The 27,271-nt window shown below is 40.2% G+C and overlaps 1 protein-coding gene across 2 annotated transcripts in view; it reads right to left on the reverse strand.

The window, feature by feature from the left end:
• The window catches only part of LOC142047095 (uncharacterized), a 190,678-nt gene that overhangs the window by 24,068 nt on the left and 139,339 nt on the right, over window positions 1-27,271 (reverse strand). For both annotated transcript variants that reach the window (XM_075067779.1, XM_075067778.1), the window contains exon 4: window positions 5,749-5,954. In XM_075067779.1, coding sequence (XP_074923880.1) covers window positions 5,749-5,954 — 206 coding nt within the window. The remainder of the gene's footprint in view (window positions 1-5,748; window positions 5,955-27,271) is intronic.

Consider the following 27,271-nt stretch of genomic DNA (forward strand, 5'->3'; position numbering starts at 1 on the left):
CCTGACTTTAAACAATCCAGTTCTCTGATTGGCCCTCTGGTCAGGTGTTTGGTTACCCTTTCCAGGTAAAAGAAACTTAACCCTTACCTTACCTATCTATTTATGACAGTCATACTTGCACTTCTGTGCACAGGTAGTAAGTCAAATGGCTAACACTTATTTGACATGTTGTCATATTATATGCAAATGAATTTTAAAATAAATCTATGAAAAACTTAAAGCAGAGTCTGCAGGGATTTCTGTCTAAATCCTGCAGAGACTACCCCATTTTGTTCTTTTGTGAAAACAGAATTCAACAGATACCAGAGCAGAGCAAGACAAGGAGAGCAGTTAGGGAGAAAGCAGATCAGGTTAATTTCTCTTAAAGGAATAGGGCCAGGTCTTGAGGACAGAAAGAAAGAGCAAGAAACAGAAGCAGGAAAGCAAATGAGCCCATAGGGAAAGCAAAGAAAAACACAAAGTAGAGCCAAAATAATTTTAAAAAATTCAGCTTGATCCTGCACTCTTTACTCTGCCAAAACTCTGTTGATTTCAATGGGAATTGTACAGGAGTAGAGGATGCAAGATTGGGCCCCATGTGAAGTAGGGATCCAAGAAGAAAATTCTTTCCTTACTTCTCTTGATGAAATTAATATATGGCTGCGTTACTAGACCATCTCCTATTATGAATTTTAGAGCAATGTCTTCCCTGCATCAACAGAAAAAGACAGAAAGAAATGAAAAAGCCCAATGAAAAAAGTAGCAGACAAACAACATTGTTGACCTAAGGGAGAAGAAGCTTATCCCAGTGGGACGCTGACTCCTCATTCATGCTAAAGAGGATGATGACTAGTGTTCAAGCAGCCGGGCTGCTGACACAATATTCTTTGGCAACCACTCTCTGTTACTGGTGAGCCTCTTGTATTACATTTGTGTGAGTACCACTGCCCATTACTAATCAGCATAATGTCAAATGAGATCAACATTAACGGTGGGAAACATGATGCACAAAACAAACTTGACATTGGTGATGCATCTGTAAAACTGCATGAATCAACAGAGCCAGAGCAGATGTGCATTTGTGCAATTCATGCTGTGAACATTTGAGTGCTCTGTTTCATGGAATCTGGTCCTCAGAACTGACAGATCAGACATTTCATCATAGGCATCACATGAACAATATTACAAGACTAAAATGACTATACACAACTGTGTTACACATGCCCCACAAGCATGAAAACAGAGACATTTTAGGTGTAGAACAGAGCACTACATAATGGTTGGGTTATTTTACAGGAAGCATTACCAAAATAACAGCATTCAGAGACTGCTCTTATAGAATAAAGCTGTAATTTTATTATAGAGAAAATGTCTATATTTGCATCTGGGGGAAGAATTCTGCCATATATGAAAGAACTGTGATGATTTTCCAAGCCATTGTGCAATCTGTCTCCATGATATCATGCTTCCAGTGTCATGCACAATACATTCTATATCCGTCATCAAAGCCAGTCTCAACTGCCACCTGACACTGGCTTCATCAAGATAAAAACAAAAATTGGTAATAAAGGTATAATTGCTCCAAAGGCACAGTATGATTGTTTCATATATTTACATAAATGGTTCCTACCCTGTTAGCACATTCCGAATCAATGTCCACAGTGTTTATTCTAAAGTGAAATTTTAGTCTCCCTCTTCCTCCTTTGTTTATGAATATCTGTATTTCTGACAACTGACAAAGGGCATGCTGAAGACTTACAGTATTCACGGTTGGCTATGTGCTGCAGTCGGATTTTCCCCACATAGTTTTATTCAGTGTGCCTTAGCTCTGAAGAAAATGGCCAGGTATTGCAGACCCAGTAGTAGCTGAGCTCCTCAGCAAGGACAGCCATTCCTACCCTAACTCTGGTATCTTGTCTTTTTTCTTTTTTAGATGAATTTAGCGCATGTGAAAGTTCTAGATGGACAGTCATGGAGGCTGAAGTCCTCCATTCATCCACAGAACTGGATATTCCAGTGCTAGCTCCACCAGTGCTCACCAGTCCCGAAGAGGAGGGTCCAGTTTCCATGTCCATTTAATACCTGACATTTATGTTCAGACTACCAACAATGGTCCCAGTTGTGGTGGTGTTTTTTTAACAGACTCCAGTCTGCTGACATCATCAGTTTCTCCTGCATAGTCCAACTGACAGCCATCACATTGTAACAACTTCTGGTTACTGCTGATCTGGGTTGTATGTGTATTGGGGATGACCTAGAAGTGAAAGCTACCCATATCCCCATACCAGCCTCCAGAGTTATCCTGACCACTTTATTATTATGTTTTGAAAATAATCCTTGATAGCGATGATGTTGAGATCACCAAAATCTCTTCACTTGGGAACATAATTTGGAATATTTATATCTACCTAGTTCAACAAAATACAGCATGAAACACAAAATTTGGAATATTAAGATATTATAAGTTGTAGCTAAACTAAAATATGAAACCCTTTTCAAGGCATTTCATAACATAGTTGTACATAAATCAGAAACACTGGACCAAATTCTGTTCTCAGTTAAACTAGCACCAGTTGGAAATAAATAAAGGAAATTGGTATTGTAATGTTGTTCATGTAATGCCTATGATGAAATATTTGCTCTATCCTCTCTGAGGACTACATTCCATGAACAGAGCACTCAAATGTTCATAGCATGAATAGAACAAATGCACATCTGTTCTGGCTTTCTTGTTGCTCTGTCATATAGGACCTGTTTGTGATCTCATGTATCAATATCAGTGGAATTCCATTGACCTGAATGGAGCTATTTCTCATTTACATTGATGTAACTCAGAGAAAACTCAAGTCCAGAGACTCCCGTTTGTGCAAGTTTAATTTCTATTTCCTTTAATAGGACTTACTCTTGCACACTGAAGAGTGAATACTTAAGATGAAAAAAAATCTCTGGATCCAAATACTTCCCAAACTTTGAAAAAATTTGTATCCAAATCCTAATTGTATGTTTTGGGACCATCATCAATGAATATGCACCAAAATTTCCCATTTCTCCTTTAACAGTAGTGTGAGCTGGAGTAATTTGGTTCAGGGAGTTAATGCTCTGCTTTCATCTTTGGAAATGTGGACTCAGATCCTCATGAAATGTAAAAAACAACATCAAATTCTCTCTCACACACAAACAGTGCAAACTACACAATTACATTTAAAATACCTACGCATGGTTGTTCAATATTATGTTGTCACATCACTTCTTTATTTTAAAAAAATCCTCCTTGACAATAAAGGGGAAATAAATACACAGGTGATAATCCCACAGGTAAGAACTCTACAGGTAGGAATGCTTGACCATATCTAGGCCTACATATTTATAAATATGCTTGGGTATGCATCATGTTCTTTAGTAAATTCAAATTCTTAGTAAATAAGATTCTTATTCTTTTCCTTTAGTCTGATGGATGTATCACACTGAGCCAATAAACCATAGTATCAGACAAAGACACTTGTTGCTTGTTCAGACATATGACCTGACAAAAGGTAGGGGACATTTAAAAAATCCCAAAGAACTCATAACAAAAACCCTAAAGAGAACCAAAGAAATATGCCAAGAGAAAATGTGGCACACATCCTTTATACATGTTTCATTTCTGTTGTTTTGGTTGGAATACAGCTGCAGGTGTCCTCTAATTATATCACCATTTTCACAAATATCAACTGTCATATTTAATTTGTTACATTTACCATACAGCCTCCTCGAACAGAACACACCTTTCATTACACATTTAGTGCCAGAGTTTCTAACATTCAAGCTAACTTTCAAGCTAAGCAATTAATGCATTATTTACAAGTTAAATGGTATTAAAAACAGATTCTTAATTTACTAATGATTCAGTAGACCCCAGGCAATATTCCAATTTGTTTTTCTTGAAAATGGAATAACACTTAGAACAAGGCGGAAAATAATGTCAAGGATACTTTGGCCTACTCATCTGTGCTGTAGTTTCTAATGTGGTTTTTCTACCTCCTAATTCCCCCTCCTCTTTTTTTTATATTGTATTTTGAACACATCAGCTAACCAGTTGCAGAATGATTGAGAGGAAAGGTCTATGAAAAATGAAAAAAACCCAGCAGAAACACTATTGTGAGTTTTGTTTTTAAAAAGCACCAGGCAGTCTGGAATGATTCAATACACATGTTCACCATACAATACAACACATTTTGATTTACAGCACCATTCTAGCATTACAGCAGGTTAAGAAGGTTAGAAGTCAAGGGAAATTAAATGTTATTAGCATTCTACTGTTGTTGTGCTGCACAATGTGAGTACATACCTTTTCAAATGCACTTTTAAACTCACATTTGTTTCTAAAGCTTTTATCTCCTCAGAAACTTTCACGAGCACTTGTGTATAGTTAGCCTTTTCTATTTTTGTGCAGCTTTTCCTTTCATATATATGCTTGTTCAGATGCTTCATTAAAGACTAATTCCCTTCCTATTCCCCCTCCTTCACCCTCAGACTGCAATCACCTATAATATGGTGGTTGCCATTAAAATCAGAATTACCATTTGAAGGTAATTATTGTAAGGACACTTAATATACCTGTAATTCCATGGTAATGCTAATTAGTTTCAAACACTAAATGTCAACATTTTAATGACGACCATTGTGGCTTCAAGATAATTGTGTCAGTGTGTTTGTTTTAATTTGGGGGAAAAGTGAAATCCAAGCAGGAATTCATGATCATATGCATTTTCTGCCATAGCATGGTTTTTAAACTATAGGTGTACCCAACTCATAAATTTCGGATCTGGCACTGAACATGAATTTTGGGTGAGTTAATGTTTGGATTCAATGTTCTGGTTTAGCCTGTCACAGAGACAGGCCTATGTTACCAAATTCAGAACCAGATATGGACAAAAATATGGATCCAAACCTTGTGTTTGCGTGTGCATTGGGAAGGTGGATGGAAGTACAGAAGGTGAGATGTGAAGTTCTGGTTTAGGCCCATCGCTGTTGATGGATCATTTCAAAGAGGTGGCCAATCGTAGGATTTAAATTCCTACTCAGGGTGAGTTCCCTGTACAGCTAGATGTTTCATTCCCCCCTTTTGTAGCTGTGCCACATAAGGGATAAAAGTCTACTACTGCTAACAGCTAACAATATTACTCCCTTTGCTTAGGTGGTGGAAGTCCAGGTTCTACCTCTGCTGAAGAGCTGCTGTGGTGGATCATCATAAAAGTATCCATCAGAAAGTTTCAGACTTTGAAACTAAGTTTGTGTTTATTCAACTTTACAATCACTTCTCTGTACTATCTGTGTTTCACATACCAAGAAACTGCATTACCCTATGCAATTGAATTAGTTGTACCGTGACTCAAAGGCATTAAACAATGACTTTGATATTTTAAGTACTGACTAAGAGGAATTTTTAATTCCTTCCTCATAGTAAAACAAACAAACAAATAAAAACAAACCCTCAGTTACACAACCTTGAAATAGTTATTCATTCTCTATTCTGGGCGGACTCCACTGAGACAGAAAAAAAGCATTTAGTTTGCTTAACGGCAGAATTAAAATTAAACAAACATAGACATGCAACCTTAATGACACCTAGCAATGCCAGAATAACAATTTGTTGCTTCTAAAATTTGTTATTTAACATAAGGGATAAATCTATTGGGAGCTTTTCAGGTGCTGCTGAGTCTAACACCCACTCTCCCTGCTTTTTTGCAAGGGAGGGAAGGAGAGAAGGGGGAGGTGACTTGTACTCACTTGATCAGAAGAGTCTCTGCGAGAACTCCGAAGCACACAGCTGCTGCGTGGAACACAGGACTGGGTGGAGGGTCCTTAAAAGCTATCATCATTTGATAGACTGCAAGGGGAATGATAGTCATTACTGCCAGGACCAAGCAGAAGAAGAGCCAATTCTGCCAGTGACAAAACAGGATTCTCCACACTGATCCTTTCTGTAGCTGGTACTGGGGGGAAAAAAAAGAAAAAACAGGTGGATTAATGCTGTGAAACTATGAGCATTAACTGCTAATGTCACAGGGCAGAGCACCTAAGTGATGATTCACATCTGACAATAAATATATGAATAGCTGTTGAAAGCTTGTTTGATTTTCACAAAGGGGATTAAACAAACATTCATTTGTTCATTAGTTTTGAGCAATACTTTGATGGCAGGAGATGCATTAAACCTTAACATATGTCTGCAACCAAGACATTTGGGGTTTTTAAAGATTAAGACACAAAGCAATGCAGAATTCTGTTTATGCAGAATGGCCTTGAACTACCTGTAATGGAGTGAGCTATGGTTATTATACATTAACGCTGTAAATCTTCATCCTGTTGTAGGCTAGTAGGGATGCCATGTCTTCAACGATAAAGACTTAAAGGGCCCAATTCTGCACCTTCTGGTGCGCCTGCATAAACGTGTTTTCCTTGAATAATTTAAAAAAGCAAGCAGTTTAAATCTGCTTCCTGAGTTAAATTATGCTGAACTGATATCCTCGCCCCATTATAAAGTCACTGCATGTTGCAATCTGCACTGCGGGATGAAGTTTTGTGCAATACAATGTTGCAGTGACATGAGATCACAGTGCTGACCCATGACCGAAGCACATGGCATGACTTGGGAAGGGATGTGTGTGTGTGTGTGCATGCACGTGCAATGCCGGCCCTCAGACATTTTTGTGCTCACCTGGTCCTGGGACAGCTGCATGATAGGTCAGTCTCCTGGTGTAAATTACAGCCATCTGTAGGTTGCTCTACATTACACCAGCAGCCATTAGCTCCAAGGGACTGTCATGGAACCTGGGGATCAGGAAGTCCCAGGCTACTCAGGTCTTGACCCTTCTGTTGGCTGCAGGAGGGGTATAGCTCAGAACTCATTAAATAGCTTTATGCCACTGGAAGATCCCCTTAAACAGACTGGAGCCTCCTGTGGTTGGGAACATTGGCTTTAGGGCCACTTTGCAACACTGGTGCAGTGTAAAGCAGCCCCTCACACAAAGAAGAACCTGTGTCCATGTTCTTCTGATCTGCAGGGCAAGACTGGAAGGTAATAAATGGAAAGAAACTGATGACCTCAGCTGGTGTAAATCACTGAAGCATCACCGAATTCACTAGCCCAGAGAGATTTAACCTGACTCAAGTGAACAAGCTATACTGTGTCTCTTTTCCCAGTTGTTGGCAGTTGTTTTGTGAGAAGTGCTGCATGGTGTAAAGTTGGATATGACTGGGTCAGTGCAAACATAATCACAGACCTCCGGTTTCCCATTTATGTGCCTCTGTGTCTTCACCTCATCTCACCAAGGGATAACATAAAAGGTTACGACGTGCAAAGCAAAACGCTCATGTTGTTAGCTTCGTGAACTTGGAAAAAAATTAATTCCTAAAATTATTGTAAGCACAACACACTCGACATCATATGCCACTGAAATAAATGGAAGATGGCATCTGAATATGATTATTAATTTAATAATATACTCGCTTGGTTATTATAATACCCTCCACATGGATTTTTGCATTACGATCAATGAGGGCTGTACTTTTACTTGACTTATTATAATCCATTTTACTATTCAGATGCACAGTGGCAACACTAGTGAACAGCACTGTTTGTGGGAGATAACCACCAGCATCTTGTGATATTCCTATTCATCTGTTGTAATGTTTAGAAGTGGGCCTCTTAACTCTGACCATTGGACCCTGACAGCAGGCTGTATTCCTCTCTGGCTCGTCAGCGCTAAAACCAATTAAAGACAGACTGTGCTACCTATTGTCACCACACAGGGTCTTAAATTCTAGCCTGGATTAAGTAGCCAGGGAAGGGACTGCTGACTACATTACACAGCCTGCTGATACATTGCATGGAGATTACAAAAGGGCAACATGGCTTCTTGTGAAATATTGCAAGAAACCTCATGGGATAATAATTTCTTATTTATATACGGGAACTTCTCAATGGTTTCTGTGAAGATTACAGCCACTCCATGCAATGTGCTGTACAAATGTATAATAAGACAACGTTCCTGAAGAGCTTACAATTTTCAGACAATCATTGTGAAATGTCCTCCAAGGGGACATAACTTAACAAGGACCATCTTTACAATGTTACCCCTTTAGTTTGTGATTGTAGGTTCTTCTGGGAATTTCCTTATATTGCTTCTCTCAGTGATGCTTGGACTTGGCTGTAGATTATGCCGCTATGTATAATATGCACAAAGAATTGTACACGGGCCATAGAAGAAGAAAAGTAAAAGATCTCCTTTTTCTGTATTTGAACTGGATTGTAAATGCGCAAGTCTCAGAGAGGCAAGCCAGTCTGGGAAGAGTAAAACCTCTGCCAATTCCAGAAATATGAGAACTTCTCGAACACCACTTTCTTCCTTCTCTCTAGCTCCTACTGCATTCATCTATCTCCCTTCCCACAATCTCCAGAAACTGCCTGGCTACATCCCTGCCCAGGACCCTCCAACTGAGTCTAATTTGCTCTAGAGATGGGCCCAAACTAAACCCTGGAGCTGACTACTCCTGAATTTCAAGAAAGTTGGATCTGGATCCAAATGCTGTGACTTGAGCAAGTTCTACTTTGCTCTCCCGAACATAACAATATGCTCCAGCTCCAGCTGGCAAAACTCCTTCCTTTCCATTCCATGAATGGACAATAAAGTTCCCCTACCTTTGATGATCCCATTGCAGGATCCAGTAGCTTTGGTACCATGTCTTCAGGCATCTGGATGCTAGTCAGTTCAAGCCATTTTCACTGTGGGGCATGAATCCTACACAATGGTGCAAAGTCTCAAAGCATAAGGAACTTTAATTGACTGGCAGGTGCACTTGGTAGGTCAACTGACAGTCCTGCAACTTATTTCTAAAGGCAGAGGGGCACTATTGGAGTGTTGCGCGCTAAGAGGAATTCAAGTGGCCCAGCAGAGGACTGCAAAGAGAGAAAGCTTGTGCATCAATAGAATGGAAGCTAGATGTTATTGGATGGTCATAAGAAAGGAGAAGGGAACACAGACCTGTTGAAGGGTGGTTAGATGAGAGAGTTAGGGTTTTTACTGGAGTCTCAAAGAGGTAAAGGAAAAGAGAATTAGAAAGTTCAGATGTGTTTTGGTAAGTACTCAAACTCTTGCATGCTTTGTTGAACAAGATATGACCCAACCCATAGAGATCAGATGAGGATTTAAAATTCCCCAAAGTTCAAGGATGTTCATGTGTGGGTTTTACTTCACTGCTATCTCTTTTCTGAACCAAGTCAGTTTCATCCATCTCTAAAGAAAGCCCATGCTAGAAGCTGATTCACAAATGCACATTATGAAAGCTGAAATGGCAATACTCAGTACACAGTCAGATGAGGATGCAGACATCTCTGTGCAAAAGAACAGAATAGGGCCTAACGTTCTTAGCAAACTTGACTCTTGTAAAGGATTGTGGGGGCTAAGCTAGGAGAAGGACATCTATTGTGCCAAGTTAACTTCACTCCACCCACTTGCCTGTCATTTTTGTTGAAACTTAAGAGAAGGGACTGACTGAAGAGGGGACCTCAAGCATCCAGACACATAATGGATTCCTCTACTGAGCCATCACTCTTTTTTATTTTCAATTTTGATGCCATTTAGCATTTAAACAGGTAGCATGCGTGGAATCGGTTTCTCCAAACTCCATACCTTATACTTAGAATATCAAAAATGTTATTTCAAGGGCTGTGTTGCTATGTGATTGCAAAAACTGCATTGCAGGAAGAAAGGTCACCAATAAGAGCTTTTGGAAAATAGAAAACATTTAACTATTGTGAGATTATTTTTCGGTGTCATTGTTTAGAAGCACCTGAAATGACTGAAGCTTATCTCTGCACATTTGAAAGGCAGTGTGATTCATACTGTGATTACGTGAAAATACCAGAGAGGGAAAACAGACATAGCCCATAGTTAGGATTAAACATGGGTCACAAGAAATAATCAATGTTTACAGTACATTTAACCTGGGTGCGGTAAATTTGTTCAGATTTTATTTAAGAGTAAATTTCCAGTGGGGAGTGTGTGGTAGCAAGGACAGGACTCCTATACTGAATGCCAGAGGACTTTTGCTGAGTCTAACAGTCTGAGAACTCACAAAACAAGAATCATTTCTTGCCATAATTAAACTGTGAAGCGTATTTGCTTAAAAAGAAGTTTTAATTACAATTGGCGTTTCCAATCCTAGTGCTGGAGGCAGTTGTCTTGCTGAAAATTGATGCCATTTGTGATACTGACAATAGGCAAAGCCAGTGGAAAAGCCTGTAAACAAGCTTCTAGCCTTTAACCATAGGAGAAAGCATTTTTGTTGTTACACTATTATTAAAACAGGTTGGAAATGGATCAACATACTCTTCTATTGAGCTGACAATTATCATACTGTTGATATCATTTTTCACAACATGGCCACTCCAGCACTAGACTCACCAATGTCAGTTGTAATATCATTTTTCACAACATGGCCACTCCAGCACTAGACTCACCAATGTCAGTTGTAACTGAAAGCTGGTTTAACAGCCACACCCTCAACATTTGATAGTTTGTTTCTGGTGAAAAACAATTCTTATCTCGAGAACAATGGAAACCACTGGGCTGAGCAAAAGAAGTGCTGCTGACGGCCAGCTCCTGGAGGTGCTGAGCAACCTCAGCTCCTCCAACAGTCATGTGCATTCCCACAGCATTAGACCACATTTGAATACAAGAGCTGTAGACCTTCACTCCATACTGTGCAGTAAAGAACTGGTATCTGGATTGGGTTGGCCAGGACCTATATCCGAGTGCCAATTCCAAAGGAGCATAGAAGAATCACTTTTCCCAAACCATATGTCATCGTGCCAAAAAGACATCCCACATCAATGTAGAGAGGATAGGAATTAGATCATTTGAAAGAAGGGAAAGGGGGAATTGCCTCCTCATAGCAATGACAAAAAAGTCTCTGCTTTCATCGCCTTCACTTGAACTCTCTCATGAGATGGGTCAAGGGGCACATTCTGGATGCAAAGATTGAAAAAAATCAATTTCAATGCACCAGAGGGTCTAAAAGACAGGTATAGGTCTGCAGCTAAATCCTGCCCTGCATCACTGACCTGGGACATTGAAATGAACATGTTGGATCTTAACATTTATTGAGAATGGATTTCTTCTTGCATAGTCAATAATAAATATGCTTGCATGAGAACAGGTGACAATGGAAGAAGATAGTCCACTATGTGCCCAATATTGAGGAAAAGCTGTATTAATAAAGATGGATGAGAACAGAATACTATTTATTTACAGTATTTCTTGCAATAAAGCCTCTCCCTAGTGTATTCCCTCTAAGTAGAAATCCCCCTGTGCAACTACCCCTACAGCTCACAGCCACATGACATAGCGTGACCTAACCAGAACCGTAATGACAATACGAATGCCAGTGTTAGTCACAACACCACCGGAGAAACTGTTCTGCTACATTCAACCTTGTGTAAAGAGGTCAGTGTAGGTATGGCTAATGATGGTATCTGTGTAATCATTACAGCCTGAGTGTCTCAGAGATAACATGGTTGGATGAACTAGTTTGGGGGTAAGTAAGACCTAGGAGGAAGCTCAGTTTTAGTCCCTGATCAAAACTTAAATTTTTAAGGTGAAGTGCTAGACACTGGATCCATGTGCCTCTGACTGGAAACAATGAATGCATATAGTCTGCAATTTCAACTGAGGGGTCAGGGGCTTAGTAGAATGGCTGAAGTAGCCCTGTGTGCTCCTAATGTGGATCTGATATTTGGTGAGGGAGAAAGGACGAGAAATGAACAATACTGATACCTGAAGCCCTAATTCTGTCCACAGAGCTGGTACATGACAAGCAAGCTTCTCCACCTGGGGCCACAAAAATGTGTCAACCCTGGACTGGAGGGACCAGTTCTAGGAGTGAGCGGTCAGTTCATTACCTATGTATTTTAGTGCAGGGCCTCTCTTGAGACTGAGACTGTGTGCAAAGTGTGATATGCCATTTGTGATGCGAGCAGTTGTCCATCAATGTGGACACTAAGGAATCTGAATAAAACTACCGATTGATTTTACACTGGCTACTCAACTGGTGGCAGATAATAGTGATTTTTTGGTCACTACTACTGCTGGGCAATTTACCGTCAATATTTGTTTTAGTTTTTAAGAGAATTCTCCCGGTTTGTGCTCATCTTCCATAAATACTGAACAGTATTTTTCCTGGTGAACATGTCTGTGGAGAGCAAATTTCTAAATCACATGTTCAAGCATTTGTGGAAACCCAGTATCCACATAAACAAATCTTTGCTTCAGAAGCCTGTGCAGGTTCATCCAGTCAGAAACAATAGAATGTGATTTATCTGACCAATCACAACTAAGCATATGGCTCAACTTTAGAATAATGAGATGGTGGATTAAAATACTCAGGAAGGTATTTTGCTAACTATATCTGAATGGTGGAAAAATCCAGGGCCATGTGACCTGCTCACTGATATTCTGTGAACAGAATGCATAAATTATTTGTTTCTGAACTGTAATCTCACTGTTGATCTGGGCTGGATTTGAACCAAAAACATAGTGCAAATCTAACCTTATTTTAGGGAAGAACCCTAAAGGCTTTGTTTCCTGTCCCTTGGGTCATTCAGTCTCCCCTTAAAATTCTTTGTGTGTTTTTAAGAACTACCGTGCCTGGAGCTTAGTACACATAAGCAATCCTACAATAATATATGTGTGTGTGTGTGTGTGTGTCTGATGGAGAAAAAACAACTTCTGTAAGGAAACAGCTTTCACTTGCAAGCTTCCAGGTATCGTTGTAAACAACGCTGAGAAAAAACTCCCATTAAAATATGGAAAACATCATCTTGGCAGGATGTTCCGCTACTCCAATGTGGGTAACGCCATTGCTCCGATCAGCAGCGCCAAATTGGTCTAGAATTTATTTTTGAAACACATAGTGACGTCAGCCTCTTGTGTCCACGTTTGTTTTAGATGCCTATCTGGCCCTGTATTTTTTGAGGTATTCTGCTCACAATGCCCGACTTTCGGTCGGAGCTACGTGGAACGCACAGTACTGAAAATCGGCTGTCGCGGGCCCCTGCTGGTTGTGGCTTTATTGTTCAACTGAATTAGCTTGATTAATGCAGCTTTTTTTTTTTTTTTTTTTGCTGCCCAGTAGACTGTTTTGCTGCACTGGAAGAGTCGTGACCCTCCCTCCCTTGACACTTTGACACAATTTATACTGTCTATTTTACCCTTGGAGAGACTCACAGCTGGTCTGCATGATACCCCATATCGTTTTTATGATAAATGAATGCCTTTCTTAAAGTATCTTGGTCCTGGTATGGTAAACGATATGCTGTCTCCGAAGACAGAACAGCTTCTATTAGATGCAGCTATTACCCAGCCTGTTCCATTTTTTCATTTCCTCCTTTGTTCTAGTTTTGATTTTCTTTTCTCCTTTTCTATCTTAGTATTTTTTTTTTGAGATATCATCAATGGAGAGATATTTTGGATCTTATGTTTCTGGGGGGGCTTGTTTCCATTTTAGCTTGCTTTGTAGATAATATCTTGTCATCTTTGTCCTTGAAAGTGTAGAAAGACACCTCCTAGCCCCCAAAAGTGGTTCTTAAGCTTGTCTTCAGAAACCAGTAAACAAGACCAAAGCAATTTCTAGAGATCGTCTGAGTGAAAACCACCTCCTTCAGCAGTAACAAGAAAAAGAGAGGAGCAGTTAGGAAGCAGCTTATAAAACCAGAAGAGGTCTTAGTGGTGTTCTTATTGATTAATATCTATCATGAGTCCCAGAAACCGAATAAGCAAGCACTAGCCCTCTCTCTACCTTCTCACTTTCCATGCTTGCTTTCTCTTTCCCTCTACTCCAAGACAGGTCACTGCATCTGCAGATCACATGAAAAATATCCTGGATAGTTTTGAGTAGCATGTGGTAACAAGACACAGTTTCCTATTGATCTTCCCACTTCCCTGTGATTTTGGATATCTCTTTATTATTGTTTGGGTGGAGAGAGGGGAGGAGAAGGAATGGGGAGAACCTAATAAATTTAATTTTTTTAGGATCTCAAGAACTTAAACTGAAAAGCTCAAGAAATTTGATGAGGTCCCAGAATAGCAGTTTTAATCAGAGGTACAGAGCTCAAGAAGAGTAGCGCTACAAGTATTGCACCATCCAAGTATTCTTTTATGCAAGGCTAGATCCACTGGCTTTAGGTCATCTTCGAACTGGAATACTGGCATATTGGAGGATCTGGTCCATCATGAAACTGTCCATTTAAAACTGTGCCAGGAAGCCATGGGGCTGGAGTAAATTTGGGGCAGAAGGTCTGCGGTACAGCCAAAGCTTGAACCTCCACATGACTTTCATGGCCTTATCCTCCACTGATTTAAATCTAGCATATATTTATTTACACCTGGGCAAAGCATTTATACATACTACTGTTCTGGTTTGGTAGCTTTGCACACCCACTTTGCACAAGTATACATGGAATACCCATCACTTCTCAGTGAAGAACTAGGCTGATAGTCTGTTAAGCCCATGGAATGATCTGAGTGGAAAGAACATTTTGCCTGACTCTGAACCAGAGAGAATGTGGAAGAGTATAGTTTAGCTCATTAAATTATGTAATGGGGAGTGAAGCTGAAAACATGTATAAATCTGTTGACTTTTCTGAGGAAGGAGATAAGAATAACTATTACTTCACTCCGAAAAGAGCGATGTGCATTTCATTCTGACAAGGAATATAATACACAAAGGAGGAAGAGGCCCAATTAAAGCAGAGCCTTTTCACAATTCCTCTTCACTGTGAAGATCCTTTTCATGGCCAGCAGTGCCAAATTTAGGGTCACATTGTATCACTGATGTTGTGCAAAGTAGCCCTATTGCAGGAGAGAATTAGGCCATAATATCCAAGTTAACGGAGACCATAATAGTCTCCTCTTTACTGGACTGTGGATTGGCTGCCCTTTGACTTTGTCACCTCCTGTCTGGCACCAAAAGCGTCTCAGAAATCTTCTGAAGGAAAATGAGGAATCTGCAAGGCCTGGAGAGAGTGGAAATGTATACGGATGATATCTCAGTCTGTGGGAAGTCTGAGCAAGAACATAGCATATGGTTAAAACAAGGCAACTTAGCTTGCAGGACTAAATCAAAATTAACGTACTGTACCACAAGAAGTTCTACAGTTTTTAGAAAAATTATGAGGGAGAGGACAGATCCAGAAAATCAAAGCTGTGCTTGAAATACTACCAACTAAAAATGTGTGGATCTGGGATAAACCAGAGGAGTGTGTTTTGTGAATCTAAGGGCATGTCTATGTTGCACCTGGGAGCAAACGTCCCAGCCTGGGTACACAGACTTGTGGTAGTGGGGCTCAAGTTAGCATGTTAAAAATAGGAGTGAGGACATTGCAGCTTGGGCTCTCATGCCCACCCAACCCCCTGAGTCTGACCTTGGGTGGCTAGCCTAAGTCTCCACCAGAGCCGCAATGTCCACACTGCTATTTTTTGGATGCTTGAGTGAGCTCTGCTAGCTTGTTCCCAGCTGCAGTGCAGACATACCTTAAAAAATCTACTACCCACATTTCCAGAACTGCATTTTATGATATTTCCAGGTCTACAGCATCATTGGATGCTACACAGAGATGATAGGAAGTCAGTGGCAAGATGTCTTTCATATGCTGCGACCAGATATGCCACACACAGAAAAGAATGTGGGGTACGTATATGGGTATGTAAGAACTTCCTCAAAATATTTGCAGGATCTTGATTTCTGTCAGACCATAAGAATGGCCTTCCTGGGTCAGACCAAAGGTCAATCTAGCCCAGTATCCTGTCTTCTGACAGTGGTCAATGCTAGGTGCCCCAGAGGGAATGAACAGAACAGGTAATCATCAAGTGATCCAACCCGTCACCAATTCCCAGCTACGCAAACAGAGGCTAGGGACACTCAAACAATTATTAATAAACAGTGAAGATCTATATTAAGGTCATCCTAAATATCAAATATTGCTTGGGCATTTGATGAGGTTTAAACCTGTTAAAGAATATGTGCCAGGGACATCCGTAGTAGTTGACATTGTATCAGAGATGATGGGTGCCATTTTGAGAACGTTTTTTTTAAAAATAGTAGCGGGAAGCTAGGAAGGAAGGGAACTAGGGAAAGTTTTCAAGGGAAGCTCTATAGTGAAGCAGAGAAAGCATGAGAGGGAGCACACGTGCCAGGCTAATACTGTTTTGTTCATTCTAATAAATTTCTCTGTTCAGTGATAAAAGAAATTAACTTTTGCTGTGATTCTTTATCTTTATCACATGACACACATATCGTATATTATATATTGAACATATTACAATAACAAGCACTTTTGAACAGAGATGAGATGAATGAGAAAAGCCCCTGGGGCAGAGAGAAAACAGCTGCTTTTCCCAGCTAGTTCTAGCCACTAATTACAAAGGAAAATTCAGTGGCAAACCTCAAGTTAAGATATTTTTGCAGGATGTGGGGCTTTCAAAACTAAAAGTTTGTGTGTAGTGGTTCATTCTTCAAATAGCAGTTTTGAACTGCTTCTCTGGGGCCATGGGAGTGCCTCTTTCCTTAACTTGCACTCATCCAAGTCTGACAAGGCTGATGTGGGAACAATCCTTAGAAACAAGGGAATGATCTTAATTTTGACCATAAATGGAGCTACATGCATGGTACTGTATTATGTGGTATGTGCATGGGATCTTACTCTGGGTACTTATGTTTTTAGACTTCTTTGAAAGTGAGCTCTGATCAGAGTGGATGTTTCTCTTCTGTGTGTAACCCTGCAGAAATGCCTAATCATATTAGTAATTTTACATCACAGCAGATCAGTTTTACATTATAACCCTTCTGATATGCAAAACGTTCCTGAGAGGAGATGATGCACAGGCTGTCTCCTGGAAAAGCACTGCTTATTTGCTGGCCCTTCCTTTTTCCAAAATTCCTCTCAGTGAAGTTATCATGTGGTAAATGCCGGATGGCACATAAAAAAGAAATTTCATTGTACAGAAAGCCTTGCTTTGTTGAATGCTGATGTTACTAATCTGACAGGATCTAGTCCCAGAAAGTCATCATTATCTTTCCCTTTTTTACAGAAACTGCTTGCTTTCTAATTTCTCAGATTTTGGACCTGATTCTGACCTTGCTTGCATCAGCTTTCCGCCAGCATAACTCAATGCAGTTACTCCCGAGTTTCACCAGTTACTGCCCTATGTTGTATTTCAGAGCATTATATGGATTAAACGACTACTGCTATAATATAGTTGTGTTATAACAAATGTTACTACATGCTGTGATCCTTTGGTCACTTGTAAGCATGAGAAAATAACACAGGACAAACTGAATAATTAGCACTGTTGCTGTTTTAAAATACATTTCTGATTGGCACGTGAGCATTTTAGCACAGCTTAAATGCTGAACTCCTTATCCATTTTCCTCTCTCATCTGTGGAGATGGTATGTGAGGCATAACCTGCTTCAGTCATGACACTTGCTCATGTGCAACAGGACTTGAATTAGCCCTTCACTAACTAAAGCTAGGCATCATCCCCCCCACCAAATGTACATTCCAGGGTGCCCCTGAATGGGCTAGTGTGGGTGCTGAGAGAAGAGGGTCACACAAAATGGAGGTTTTAGAACAGGTTTTAGTCAGAAATTCAAGCCCTTTTTATTTGCAGTTACAATTGGACAAAGGATCATTTCAGGCCTCCTGAAATCACTGCACAGGTGTTACAGTGCATGGTTTATAGCTACTCCATCTTGCCCTATGCTTGTGAACTATACCCTTTCCTGCTTTGCACCTGGACTTGTAGCAGTTGAACACAAACCCTCTTGTGGAAACTCCCAGCTAACAAACACCATATATAGTAATCCAGAAGGAATTACTATTTGATACTTGAACATCATTTAATGAGCTCCCAGCATTCATCAGTAAATGCACACTGTTAATTTAGGGCCTGCTATTCATTAATTAGAGGCATAGTGGCAAGTGCCATTGAGCTATCTGCAATGTTTAAGGTTACATCAAGCCCTAGTAAATGGTTTGCTGATAACAAGATGCATCCATCTTCATTACTTGGCCACTCCTGTCTGAATTTGCTCTGCTTCCTGTAAGGGCTATGTCACTTGGAACTGAAGAATTAAACTTTTATCCAAACCAGATTCTGCACTTTCACCTCTTTTTATTCCTTGAGTAGTTCCAATTTATTTTGCTTAAATGACACTGGATTACCTAACAGGGAGAGGAGCGGTAACCTAACCTAAAACAGTCTGCAAATCTTTAGTTCTGGGCCTGACTGTAGCAGTGGGTTAACAGTTATAGAAATGATTACATTTATATTTCATCTGATACTGGTCTCAGTGTAAAGAAATAGGTTCTCATTTTTCTTTTCATAAGGTTACAGCTTAGATAGGATAAAAAACCAGAGGAATACAGGAAATTAATTTTAAATCTGAAGAATAAATATCTCTTTTTGTTCAAGTTTACTTTTGCAGTGTTACATGCTCAAAATAGATATCATTCAAGGCAATCATATTGCAGGTAAAATAATTCATAAACAGAAACTTCCATGTAAATCCTGAGCTATACACGTGACTGGGAGTGTTCATCCAGGACAGGATCACTGCAGCTAGATTTTCTTGTCTCTACTTTCAGTTTAAACATGCTCTGTTATAAGCACTATTGCTACTGCTGGGTCTAAGGCGATGTAGCTTGAAAGTAATCTCTGACTTCCTAAACACATTGTTTCCCCTTAAAACTACAGGTATGAGAACTTAAAATAGGAAATTAACCTCTGCTGGTAGATGGTTTCTTTAAGTAGTTGCTGCTAGACCCATGTAATACTACCTGGTGTGGTTATTTAACACATTAGGGTGCTCATAGGTATAGCCTACTGCTCTCATGAACCACAGTTCAATTTTAAGCATCACTGGTTGGAATATGTAATTGTAATCATAGGGAGAAGTGACTTTCTGGCATTTGATGTTCAAACCGTGTGTGTATGTGGGAGAAGAGGCAAAGAGGAAAAGTTGCTTATTGGAATGATAGCTCAAGGGAGGGTTTCTGAAAATCTTTGCGCCATTGAGTTGGCATATTTATCACAAAGTGATAGTCAACAGTGCAGAGCTTCACCGGGGGAAAACCTTCCAGGGTGCTACTGCATGTTGTGCATGATGCCAGCTGGTTTAGAAAATGTAAATTCCCTTCTCAGTTGCAAGCTAGTAGACAAAAATGTCAGCTGACATTTCAAACAATGGATCAGCTGAGAATGGAAATGTATAGATGTACAGATTGTGGTTTTATGCCCAGTGCAGTGAGGTGCAGCAAAGACTAGGCAAGGTTTGCTATGCAAGGAGCATAGCAGTAACCCAGTAGGTGATATACTGTGCTGGAGGCTCCTTTCCACTGCAGTTTCAGAAACACACAGCTACAAAGTTTTAATCCAGTACAGAAAGTTTGTGAGGGGGCTACTCATGCTCATGTGTCATTCTTCCATTGGCCTGCATCTCCAATATGTACAAAATGAGAAAATAAAACTGATAGGGTGGTCAGAAAAGAGAAAACAGACATAAAGCTGGCTTTGTAACATTCAGACGAAGTCATCTACATTATACATGATTGAAACAGACAGTATCTTAAATTTACCAGAAGGATGAGCTGGACTCTTGAGGTAAGTGCTCTTTGAAGCTAATGTGCTACTGTACAAAGAAAGCTTTTTCCTTGGAAAAGATAAAGCTAATATTGTGGTGACACAGGCTACAATGCTGCCACTGAAATGGAGGTCAAATCTGAAGGTCCTTTGCTAGCAGAAAACTACACAGAGGTATTTTAATTTTTTTATTTATTATTATTGAGACAAAAATTCTGTTCTAGACTCTAAAGCTTTACATGCAGGCCTCTGGTTAGAAAAGCACTCAACGATCCAATTTCTATTATTCAATATTGCATTAAAAAACCCCAACAAAACTTTGGGCCCTGGCAGGTCAAGGCGATTTTTAAAAAGGTTAAAAGCTGTTCAGAAGGGTTACAGTATCCATAAAGGCAAATGAGATTATATGTAAAGACTGATGGAGAAAAAGCAATAATTGAGATAAACCGCTACTGTCTCAAAAAGGTTTAGAGGGAGGAAATGCTGATATTAAAACAGAGAAATTGAAAGACTTACAGATCAACTGTCACATCAAAGACAGTAGAATATTTCATTAAATTTGTAACATTTGTGTTTACTTTTAATGTTTACTAGGTTTTTGACTTCGTTCCATCTTTGTTCTGTTAAATATTTTTGTAATAACTTGGGAAATACTGTCATTGAGTGTCTCCAACTTCCAGTTGTTAACTATTGACCTCAGTGTTCTTTGCATCTGTAATATTATAAGCCTTTGTCATGGAAAGAGTTATGCTGTTTCAATCAAATACACGATGAAGGTACAAAACCCATAACATCATCTGGATAATGACTGTATGGATACACTTGTAAAATATATTTTAGAAACTCCAGGGAAACAAGATTGGGAAAAAACATCACAACCATTATTCTCTGCTGTTTGCCACTAATTGAATGAATGATCATTGCAAAAGATGCGTGTTGAATGTGAATCCCTGCTGTTCAGGTGTATGGTAAATAAAATTGCACATAAGACGGAAGACACAAGATGACTGGATCAAAATGTTATTATGGTCCTGAAATTCAAGCCATGACGGTGACACGAGGGCTGAACTGAGTGCAGGATCTTTGATTAGCCCACATAGTATTTGAGCATATAGAGAAATTGCAATCTAGATGTCCGACTCCCCTTCCTTCTCTACTGAAACCTTTACAAGAGAATTACTACATCCCAAAGACTGTAGTACTATTTATCACTCTCAATGGTATGTGGCGGTAGGCTGGAGGGAAGAGAAGGACTGACTGAAGCTGTGAGATGTGGTGTACAGCGAGTGAGGAGCAAGCGTAAATGATCTCCTCTCACACTCTGACCAGTTTCACCAAAATATCCCCTGAAGGGCTGAGTTTGAGCTTTACTGTCTTTGTGTACTGGACTTTTGAATAGATTGGCCCAGTTTGAATTGGCTTAGCAGCTACATGGAACTCGTGGAATCAACAGGACATCTACATTTCTTTTTCTACTAGGGGCCTGTCTTAATTTTTTTAGCTGTGCAGTAATAATAATAATGATAAAAGATTGTTCAGACCATTTATTGTTAATAAGTTATCCAAATGTAGCCCTTTTTTCAATATTTGCTGAAGCCCATGTGTACAAATTTCAGCCTCCAGATGGTTTGTGAATTGTTCCATGTCCTTAATAATCCACTTGTCACTTATTCAGTGTGATTGGTCTTCTAAGTCACATGGTATTGCTTCTGCTCCCAAAGTGACTAACTGAAACTTTTTAAACAAAAGAATGACAAATAGTGAATAACAAATAACGCACTTTCTGATATGAATGTTCAGAGAAGTCATTCATACTAAAATTCACAAGACTTTGCAAATCATTAAAGGGCTTCCATGAAGAAATCACTGATTGTCTGAATAACATGATGTGATGAAGTGGGACTCTTCTTAATGTTTCCTCTGAATACCGTGTGGGTGCCTCAGTTTCCCCTATGCGCCTCAGTTTCCTCTATGCATTTCTTAAGTCTCCAGTCTCTCCAAGGGAGAGGAGGCTCCCCAAAGTCCTGACTGGCTTTGTGAGGATTAGTTCCCCACAGGGACTCTGTGACACATAATTCATGTATAACAGGAGCAGAAACTCACTATGTTTATGGACAGGGACGGCTTTCTGACCCGCGGGGCCTGACTGGAATACTTGGCGGCAGCCCGGGACTTCGGCGGCATGGGGTCCGTTCTGGGTCTTCTGTAGCACCGAAGGATCCCCCACCACTGAAATGCCAGCGAAGACCCCCCGAGCAGAACCCCCGCCGCTGAAATACCACCAAAGACCTCTGGACTGGGGCCCCCTTAAGCACGGGGCCCTCTTCAGCGTGGGGCCCGATTCTAGGGAATTGGTGGAATCGGCATAAAGTCGGCCCTGTTTATGGACCAAAATGCTTGCAGATAACTTTTTGTTCTATTTGTCCAGTTCCAGGAAAATGATCTGTCTGTGCTAGGGTTTTTTATAAAAGAACAGGAGTACTTGTGGCACCTTAGAGACTAACAAATTTACTTGAGCATAAGCTTTCGTGGTCTACAGCCCACTTCATCGGATGCGTAGAATGGAACATATAGTAAGGAGATATAAATACACATACAGAGAACATGAAAAGGTGGGAGTTGCCCTACCAACTCTAAGAGGCTAATTAATTAAGATGAGCAATTATCAGCAAGAGAAAAAAAACTTTTGTAGTGATAATCAAGATGGCCCATTTCAGACAGTTTGACAAGAAGCTGTGAGGATACTTAACATAGGGAAATAGATTCAATGTGTGCAATGGCTCAGCCATTCCCAGTCTCTATTCAAGCCTAAATTGATGGTATCTAGTTTGTATATTAATTTAAGTTCAGCAATTTCTCATTGGAGTCTGTTTCTGAAGCTTTTCTGTTGCCAGACTGCCACCTTTAAGTCTGTTACTGAGTGACCAGAGAGGCTGAAGTGTTCTCCTACTGGTTTCTAAATGTTGATTCCTGATGTGATTAGTGTCCATTTATTCTTTTGCATAGAGACTGTCCGGTTTGGACAATATACATGGCAGAGGGGCAGTGCTGGCACATGACAGCATATATGGGGAGGGAAAGCTCAGTGGTTTGAGCACTGGCCTGCTAAACCCAGGGTTGTGAGTTCAATCCTTGAGGGGACCATCTGGGCCAAAAGTCAATACTTGGTCCTGCTAGTGAAGGCAGTGGGCTGGATTTGATGACCTTTCAGGGTCCCTTCCAGCTCTATGAGATAGGTATCTCTCTCTCTCTCTATATATTTTTATCACATTGGTAGATGTGCAGGTGAAAGAGCCCCTGATGGTGTGGCTGATGTGATTAGGTCCTATGATGATGTCACTTGAATAGATATGTGGACAGAGTTGGCACTGGGTTTTGTTGCAAGGATAGGTTCCTGGGTTAGCGTTTTTGTTCTGTGGTGTGTGGTTGCTGGTGAGTATTTGATTCAGCTTGGGGGGCTGTCTATAAGCGAGGACAGGTCTGTCTCCCAAGATCTGTGAGAGTGCCCCACAGTGTCCAAACACTTAGCTGAAAGAGATTTTGGGGTATTTTATGTTTTAAAAAACATGCTTTGAATGTCTTTCTGGCCTAAGTTGTATGGTTTTGTTAAAGCCCCAAGCATTTTAAAGCCCCACACATTTTAAAACCAGAAAGGAAGAAAAAGGATACAGAAAAAAGCACTGAGACATTTGTTTCAAAAGGGGTGAAAAATCAAGCAGTCTGTAAGGTCTGCAAACGCTCGTTCCACTTTGGGGCCTTATCACCAACCTTTAAGTCTCGCTCTTTTGCCTCCATTTGCATCATACCATCTTCATATTGCTTTATTTACTGTCCATCTAGTGATCAAAGTGTGCCTCCTCCTCTAGGAGTGCAAGGCTACGGAATTGCTACAAGTCTCCTTGGAGTGGCACTGAGCCTTGAATAAACTAGTCCTGCAATGAGACGCTCCCTATTTTCACTGAAAGATCCAGAAAGAAGAAACTCATTGCTTATTCTGCAATTTTGATAACCTAACTGGCAGAACAGTTATTCAAATTTTAAGCTTCTAAATGCAGCAAGATCAACCTGGCCATCCACATAAAGAATTTTGACATGATAAGTATGCGAGTGCGATGATAACTGATAAGTGAAGCAATTACCTTGCCTTTTGGATTATATTAAATGAAGATTCTGATAGAGTAATGAAAAGAGACAAAGCAGACAAAAAGGCGGCTGTAGAGCTTTTGGGCACTGTGTTATCTCTATTATACCATATTGAAATAGAGAAGCTATCACCAATCATGCTTCCTATGTAACTTCTAGTTTCTAACAGTGAACCATGAATAAATTGTCACAAGACAGTAACTGATGAATTGGGATTGGCAGTGCTTTTAAAAAGTGTAAATAAACTTATCGGCCACCTCTTCCTCACCCCAAGACAGCACAGTTTGTATAGGTTTTTTACTTTGGTTGGGAGTGGGGGTATATTGTAAACTTGCAAGGTCTCCTTTCATTTACCCACCTCAATTGTTCTTTCTTTGGTCAACTATTTTAAATAGCCACTTCATGTTAAGAGTTTATTCCATAATTATCACCATTTTACAGTGGTTTTGCTCATATATATTTTTTCATTATTAACCCCGAATCCCAGTTCCTTCCATCCCAATTAGAGAATGCTCTAATTATACATTTTTACCTAGATGTTTTTTGTTGGCATATAAAGGGGGCCCTAACACAAAGTTGCTCATTTCTTAGCTTTCACTAACAGCATTGCAGATATTGGATACATCGCAGATTGACTACAATGCTCCTGAAGAAAAACGAATCGTTTACATTTATAGTCTTGAATCTCTTCCTAAAGAAGTTAATGGCAGTTTTGCCAGTGGTTTCAGGGAGACCAGGGTCAGGCACAGTATTCCTTTTGAGGATTCATATATTGAAACTGATATTTGTACATTGCACCCTTTCAACTCAAGGCACAGACGAAGGGGGAAATGTCATTTCCATTGTTAAAATTCATTAAGTAATGTAACACCGTACATCTGGGAAGAGGACAGCAGGGGAGGGGAAGTTCTCCTTGGTCACTGTTTACCTTTCGAGCCCTGCTTTATGCTGCAATGGCATCGCAATGCTGTTACTAAGGCCCAATGTACTCTGCAGACAGCTGGCCCCTAAATTCTGTAACAAGGTTCCTAGTTTCTGTTATATGATGTCCCTGCATTTACACTTTGTATTCTCCAGCAGATCGGTTTTTACAGCACATACCTGCACTGTAGACACAGTTGGATGGGCTTGTGGTTTGACAGCTTAGTACTGGAATATTGGTGTTTTAGGTGCCATAGAAAGCGTGGATTTGAGTTTTCAGCACACAGGAGGCAGCTGAGACTTTTGGTACTGGGGTAGTGGATGCAACTCAACTTCCCTTCCCCTTTGGGAGTAGGGACAGAGATGACTTGAAATTTTTGGGAGGACTTAATTCCTAATTCACCAAATCAACAACCTGTGACAGCAGCTGTCACACTTCACCCACCTCCCAATATCTGCAGCTACAAATTTCCAATAATGCTGGATAAGCATATTGGCAAACAATAATCCTGAGAAAAAACTGGTTTAAATTGGAATCATAGCCTTCAGAATTAACATCTCATTGTGATGAGTTACCGTTGCAGGCTGTTAACAGACTCAGGAAGAGGATTGCTTTTGGAAGTCTATCTGTGCAATCACGTGGGCTAGAAAAATATTTTTCTAAAAAAACAAAGGCTCTGATTCTGCTGCACAATTCTGTCAGACTGGGTGGATTTTGTGACAAAGTCTATGGACATGAACATAAGAACGGCCATACTGGGTCAGACCAAAGGTCCATCTAGCACAGTATCCTGTCTTCCAACAGTGGCCAATGCCGGGTGTCCCAGAGGGAATGAACAGAAGAGGTAATTATCAAGTGATCCATTCCCTGTCGCCCATTCCCAGCTTCGGGCAAACAGAAGCTAGGGACACCATTCCTGCCCATCTGGCTATAAGAGCCATTGATGGACCTATCCTCCATGAATTTATCTAGTTCTTTTTTGAACCCTGTTATAGCCTCAGGCCTTCAAAACATCCTCTGGCAAAGAGTTCCACAAGTTGACTGTGGATTGTGTGGAGAAATACTTCCTTTTGTTTGTTTTAAACCTGCTGCCCATTAATTTCATTTGATGACCCCTAGTTCTTGTGTTATGAAAAGGAGTAAATAACACTTCTGTATGTACTTTCTCCATACCAGTCATGGACCTCAATCATATAGACCTCAATCATATCCCCCCTTAGTTGTCTCTTTTCCAAACTGAAAAGTCCCAGTCTCATTAATCTCTCCTCATATGGAAGCCGTTCCATACTCCTAATCATTTTTGTTGCCCTTTTCTGAACCTTTTTCAGTTCCAATATATCTTTTTTGAGATGGGGCGACCACATCTGCATGCAGTATTCAAGATGCGGGCATACCATGGATTTATATAGAGGCAATATGATATTTTCTGTCTTATTATCTATCTCCTTCTTAATGATGCCCAACATTCTGTTTGCTTTTTTGACTGCCTCTGCACACCGAGTGGATGTTTTCAGAGAATTACACACAATGACTCCAAGATCTCTTTCTAGAGTGGTAACAGCTAATTTAGACCCCGTCATTTTATATGTATAGTTCGGATTATGTTTTCCAATGTGCACTACTTTGCATTTATCAACACTGAATTTCATCTGCCTTTTTGTTGTCCAGTCACCTAGTTCTGAGAGATCCTTCTGAAGTTCTTTGCAGTCTGCGAAGTAGTCTTAAGTAGTTTTCTATCATCTGCACATTTTGCCACCTCACTGTTTACCCCTTTTTCCAGATCATTTATGAATATGTTGAATAGGACCGGTCCCACTACAGACCCCTGGGGGATACCACTATTTACCTCTTTCCATTCTGAAAATTGACCATTTATTCCTACCTTTGTTTCCTATCTTTTAACCAGTTGCCAATCCATGAGAGGATCTTCCCTCTTATCCCATGACAGCTTACAGAAAACCTATGGCTGTTATGTTCCGTAAAATCAATTGGCCTGCTCCTGCTCCCATTGAAGTCAATGAAAAAACTCATACTGACTTCAGAAAGACCTGGAGTAGGCTCAGTGTTGCTGGTATTTATTTAAAAAGACAACTTTTGAGTGATTCAGAACCATCAAGTCATGCACGCATTTAACCTAGGTAAACATGTTCTTCTTACTGTTATTATCTCCCTCGCTCCTACTTGTATTGTTTTGCCTTAAATTAGCATAGATTGTGCACATCCATGGAATCCTGTGGACTTCACTTCTGACATCAATGAGATTCCTCCCAGGTGTAGGATCCTGGCTCCAGGATCAGCAGAATCTGAAGGTGGTTTAAAACCATCTTTGTCCCTTGTGTCCTGGATCCTCAGATCATGGCCTCCAAGATGACATGAGCATTTGGGCAGAGGAACCCAAAGTTTTAGAGGGTGCTATGAGAGAAACAGGAAAAGGAATAACAGAATAAAAATAATCTCGTCTTCTTTCAAGCAAACTTTAGTAAAGTCTTCCTGGTAAGCAATCACAGAGTGTGTGTCACTAAGACTGCATCAGAGCTAGACCATCA

The sequence above is a fragment of the Chelonoidis abingdonii genome, chromosome 7, assembly GCF_003597395.2.
Source record: "Chelonoidis abingdonii isolate Lonesome George chromosome 7, CheloAbing_2.0, whole genome shotgun sequence".
NCBI classification, from domain to species: domain Eukaryota; kingdom Metazoa; phylum Chordata; order Testudines; family Testudinidae; genus Chelonoidis; species Chelonoidis abingdonii.